Source organism: Triticum urartu, chromosome 4 (genome assembly GCF_003073215.2).
Source record: "Triticum urartu cultivar G1812 chromosome 4, Tu2.1, whole genome shotgun sequence".
NCBI lineage: Eukaryota > Viridiplantae > Streptophyta > Magnoliopsida > Poales > Poaceae > Triticum > Triticum urartu.
This window is the reverse complement of record NC_053025.1, coordinates 458,906,910-458,912,909: the sequence shown is the minus strand read 5'-3', so window position 1 is coordinate 458,912,909 and position 6,000 is coordinate 458,906,910. Positions and strand designations below refer to the sequence as shown.

Below are 6,000 nucleotides of genomic sequence, written 5' to 3'. Positions count from 1 at the left end.
ATTTTTTCTTATGTTTAATAGTAGTGTGTTTTATCATTATATTCAAATTGATAATACGTCCGGAGTTGTAATACCATGCCAAGTTCCAATCTTTTCAAAGTTCATTTGTAGAGCTTTTCAATTTCGGGGCCATTTAACTCAAAACAAATCTGTAAATGCATAAAAAATAGCAAATTGTGTCAGAAAGGGTTGAAAGTTGATGACGTGGCTTTGAATGGTGCATGCTGAATGCAAAAAACGTCCGGAGTTGTAATAAGTTATTAACAATTTGAATTGTCGGTGTAACAGATGAGTTTTCGTCCGAAACCCTGATACTTCGAAAGAGATTGTCCAGTTTGTACACGAAGTGCATCCAGTTTTTGTCGTGACCCTCTCTACTTTTTTGCACATGCTATGCGGGTGAAATGATGATATCATGCCAAGTTTCAATCTTTTCAGAGTTCATTTGTAGAGCTTTTCAATTTCAGGGTCATTTAGCTCAAAACAAATCAGTAAGTGCATGAAAAAAACAAATTATGTCAGAAAGGGTTGAAAGTTGATGACGTGGCTTTGAATGGTGCATGCTGAATGCAAAAAACGCCCGGAGTTGTAATGAGTTAATAAAATTTTGAATTGCCGGTGTAACAAATGAATTTTCGTCTAAAACTCTGATACTTCGAAAGAGATTGTTCAGTTTGTACACGAAGTGCATCCAGTTTTTGCCGTGGCATCTCTACTTTTTTGCACATGCTATGCGGGTGAAATGATGATACCATGTCAAGTTTCAACCTTTTCAGAGTTCATTTGTAGAGCTTTTCAATTTCATGGTCATTTAGCTTAAAACAAATTAGTAAATGCATGAAAAATAGCAAATTATGTCAGAAAGAGTTGAAAGTTGATGACGTGACTTTGAATGGTGCATGCTGAATGCAAAAAACGTACAGAGTTGTAATAAGTTATTAAACTTTTGAATTGCCGGTGTAAACATGTAAAAATATACATAAAAATACATTGATCATTAATGATCTTTTTGTGTACAATCCGAATTGTCAATATGAGTCATCAACGGTTTAGAAACCGGTGAAGACTCATATTGCGACCACAAATTCTACACATAGAGTTCAGTAAAGACCAAGTGCTTGTGATAGTTTCAGAAGTAACATATTTAAGGTGATAAAAACCCTTTTAGGGGAGCGAGGTGGGACTAAAAACAGGCTTTCACAACCTCTTTAGTGCCGGTTCATGCGAAGAATCGGTACTAAAGGGGCTGGTCGGGCCCCAGCATGACGACAACTAGCCACTGCCTCTTTAGTACCAGTTCGTGACATGAACCGGTACTAAAGATTCGCCAAGAACCGATACTAAGAGCATCTCCACCCGTCTTCCCAGGAAGGCCCACAAGAGCACTTTTCCAGCGCCGGCGGTCAAAAAAGTTTCCACTCGCGCCCCCAGGAGCACAAATATCGCCGGATTTGGCCAAAACTACGGCCGACGCTCTCATCCCATTCCCAGGATCCCAGGGGGCAGCTGGGGGAGGAGAGAGACTACTTTAGTTGCTTTGGGCCCATTGTCAGCCTCCCACTCCCTCTCTCTCCTCGCTTTTCCTTCGGGCCCACCCACGTGATCTCTTTTCTATTTCTCTCCCCCACCAACTCCTGCCCGCACAGAACGCCTCGCCGACGACGTCCAGCTGCGCCGGACCCGCCGAGCTTGCCGCCCCGCATCCTCCTCGCGCTTGACCCTCGCTGCCGCCGCCGCTGTCCCCGCGCGGGCGCGGGGGGCCGCCGCCGCCGTGGAAAAAATTCCATTCCTTTGTGGTGTCCCAGCACCTCGAGGCTCACGCGCGCGCCGTCCAGGCACCGGAGCCCCCGCGCCCGCCGCGCGCCGATCCCGAAGTGCTCCGCCAGGGCCGCCGCCTCCTCGTCCTCCTCCTGGCCGTCGTCCCCGGCGGCGGCCGGCCCGAAGCACCCATGCGCGCCCTGCGCGAGGAGCACGTCGAGCGAGTCGACGACACCCACGGGCTCCGGCGCGCCCAGGCCGAAGGCGGCGAAGGCCTCGCGCATGCGCGGGCAGCCGGCGCGCCGGATGCCGTGGCCCGCCCACACGCGGCTGTCCAGCAGCTCGAAGATGTCCGGGAAGACGTCCTCGAACAAGGGTGCGCTGGAGGAGGCGGAGAGGACGCCACCGTCGGCGCCGGCGTCGTCCGGGCGGATGAGGGTGGAGTAGCTGGAGACCTCGACGAGGCGGCGTGGGCAGACGAGGATGGCGGCGAACTCCAGCAGGCTGCACTCGCCGGGCAGCGGCGGGGACTGCGCAGCCTCCACGTCGAAGAACACCATCTCCCTCTTCTTGGTGGTCGCCATTGGTTCCGGCAAGCAACTCGGTGGTGGTTTCTTGGCGATGGAGCTCTGTTTGTTTGTTTCTTACTTGAAGGAATGGAGGAGAGGAGGGATGGGAGAATGGATGATCCCTGTCTTGTCGGAGGAGCCTGTCAATGGAGCTCTGGGGGCGCAACGAGTGGAAAAAATTCCACCCCCAGGCCGAAGTTTTTGCCGGCAGCCCCCCAGGAGGCGGAAAAAATGCCTCCTGGGGAGGACGGCTGGAGATGCTCTAATGAGCGCCGACCGCCTAGCCGTTGGAACCGGCACTAATGGTCACATTAATGTCGGTTCAGTTGCAAACCGGGACTAATGTGCTTCACATTACGCCCTTTTTCTACTAGTGTTACTGGGAACGATGTACAAACTGAGATACTATTTTTCATGAAAGTCTGCTTCGACCAGCTGTGTAAAAAGAGCCAACTTCGGAGCAAGGCAAAGGAGAACCGATGTTGTATTTGGTGAATTCCAAAGGAGCGACGTCAAGATGATCTCTAATGAAGAAGCAACCTGGAAGTCATTCGTCTCGTTGAGATAAGACCTTTGGTTTTTTGGTCATTTTATTAAGTTGTGGTAGTACGTAAAAGTTAATGTCAATATACTTAACCAGCGAGCTTGGGGTAGAGGACAAAACACAAGCTGGGCATTGGTACGACTATACGCAGTCGTATCGCTGCTCGTACCACATGGTAACGACCGTGGAAACGCCCAAATCTTCTCCATACAATCGCCATTTTTGGCACCATTTCATGCGTTTGATAGTGGGAAGATAAGAGACACACTAAAGACCTCAAGAGCACCTACTATCCCTTAGAACAATTTTAAAGCTATAATGGCTGTAAATGTTACGACTGTTAAATTTAGGCAAACGTAAAATATTACGAAAGTTTATTTTCCTAATATTTTATTAAAAGTTAAATTCAGGACTACATTTGTGGGAGATACATCATGCATGACGTTCACAACTCTAGAGAAGTTATTCTTTAATCAGGGAATATACATGTGATAAATCAAATATTGTCCACCCAAATTAGCAAAAGAGAAAATTGTGGGGCTGTATATCGATCTATATACTCCATAGATTTTGATTTTGACATGGAGTACAACATTTACTAAATTTTGCTAGATCCAAAAAAACCTTTATTATTAGACCACGTGGAGGAGAAAGAGAAATCTAACCAAACATCTAGGCTACTGTACAACAAAGGAAAACGATTAATCTCGAGAGGAACAAAAAGTCAGCAATCAGTTCATGTGCCTGCCTAAATTAACCTAGTTTTTTCTTGAGGGAATAAATCAACCTAGTTGAATATTGTTGCATTGTCAGTGTCTGCAAACGAAAGCATCTTATTAGCACACACGATGCCTATGACATGTGTAGCAGTATAGCTACTCTCTTCAAAGAACAATTCAAGGCCACATGTGTTACTCGTCTTTGAAGGCACTAGCTGTGCTGGGACAAGAAAAAAGGTTGCTAGATTAAACTGATTACTGCACTAGCGTTATTTGCGGGTGGAGTGATGATCTCCCCGGTGTGGAAGGTAAAATATTTATAAGAAGTACAAAGGCCTCAAACTTAACAAAAACTACATCAAGGGCTCTAGACCGTCGAATGACCACTACCGTCGCCAGAACGAGTCATCGACGTGTCGCTATCACCGCTCCCCTACCAGAGGCAGCTTAACCTTGTCGATGACAACTAGGAAGTCTTGGAGCACGTGCCCTAAGGACCAGCCCCTGGAGTCGTAGTCGTCGTCGTTCAACCCTTGAATATATCTGAAGCAACTAACACCAAATCTCGTCATCGCACACGCACAACGAGAAACACTAACCTCGCCGCCCCAAGGATGCGACAGGAATCTACGCCGGAGGTCCATCGAATATGTCCAGATGGACGAACTCAAGGAGGGTCCGAGCCTGGAAGACAATCTCAAACAAGAAGCACTGCGATCCGCCCGAGCAGCGCACCTGCAAGGATTAAGAAACCCTAACCTAAAGTACTAACAGGAGGGGAGGCACTAGGATTCCCCTCCCCGCAACGGGCCATCGGAGTGGCAGGTAGAGGGGAGGCGAATAGAAGGGCTCGTCAGCGAAGTATGGAGGGGATGCCTTCTCAAGAACATGAAAGAAAGATGAAGATCTAACACACTAGTATCGCAGGAGGTGGATTTGCTAGTGTGTCCTATCTCGTATTTTGTCCTTTGAATAAAATTTTGTTGCTTTCTACTACATGATTGGAGGGATGTTATTTGTACAAAGGGAATAGGTAAATACATAGGTTATTTTCGGTTGCTTCCTACGTGGGTTATTTACGCTGGACCAAATGAAGTACTGACTGTTGTTTAAAGGGGTGTGTATATGATTGAAGTGGCTGGCCAGGAAGGTTTCACCAACAATGGGTGACATCATAATCTACTGATAGGGGTTCACCACCTCCATCGACATAGACATCGTGTCGGTAACATATAACTAAAATGTTGCCCATCTATCATTCATATCCTTCTTCTTTTAAATTGTTGATTCTGGATGTGTGCATCTTAATTATGCAGATGCCTGGTGTCACTCATCAAGTTCTGCATCTGCTTGATGCTACGCATTAAGTTTTTTTTGGAAAAGGAGGTTAACCCCCTACCTCTGCATCAGATTGATGCATGCAACCATAATATGAAAACAAGTACGAACACAAGTCTGTAGTGCAAGTCTGACTCACAAATGGAGCAAAGCAAAATGAAATAAAAAGATGCCACATCCAGCGAAAATAGCCAAAGGCCACGATGCCTACACACCTAGTGCCTACACACCTAGTCTATTAGTAGCTCGCCATCCAAGCGACTGTCTCCCATCGGTTGCACGCAGTATTCAAACGCTCCTTGGAATCCGCATGGATGAGTAACGACCACGTACGGATCCAAGCAGTAGCTTTATGGATAACCTGCAAAAAGTTGATAAAGTTTTTCCGGTTAAGATTATGTCATTCCTAATGTTCCAGATAGCCCATAATAACGCGCATACTCCTATCCAAATATGACTCATTATGTTTGAATCCACTCCATTTAACCACGTTCCAAATAATGTGTTCATACAACTTGGAGGGTACACATTAAGTTAATAAAAATGTTCTCGCAAAAAAGTTAATAAAAATGTATATTATTAAAAAATTAAAATAAAAGATAAATACATAGGTCGCGGTGTGCAACAATCAATTGCAGAGTCCACCGTTGTACTCTCTATTGAAATGAATCTATACTTTTAAGGATCCCGCTAGTTGGCGAACGGTCTCCGGCTAGGGGTGGGCATGCGAACAACCTGAGTGTCATTTTATGTATATAGGGTTGGCAGTTTTGAAAACTGTCATGCCAGTTCCTACTTTTAGTCTCTCTTTTTTTTTGCGGATTACTTTTAGTCTCTTTAGGGTATTTCTTGTAGAAAACGGCCACCCTTAGATCCAAATGGAAGGGCTCCGGGGGCGTTCGCCAGAAATTGCTCCCTGGGACGTCAGCCAGATAAGATTGCCGATTTTTAATAATAGAAAAGTTTATCTTTTGGCCAGTATCCGCATCCGAGAGGCATGCAACCAACGGTTGGCTTCCTAGCTACTACCGTATACATATATACATGCGCGGGAAAAATTGTATACTAACGA

General features: G+C 46.0%; 1 protein-coding gene across 1 annotated transcript; it reads right to left on the bottom strand.

Moving 5' to 3' along the window:
* Nucleotides 1–1,523: 1,523 nt before the first annotated feature.
* Nucleotides 1,524–2,342, bottom strand: LOC125554802 (protein NEN4-like). The gene has a single exon (XM_048718214.1). The coding sequence runs from the start codon at nt 2,340–2,342 to the stop codon at nt 1,524–1,526; it is 819 nt and encodes a 272-aa protein (XP_048574171.1).
* Nucleotides 2,343–6,000: the final 3,658 nt, after the last annotated feature.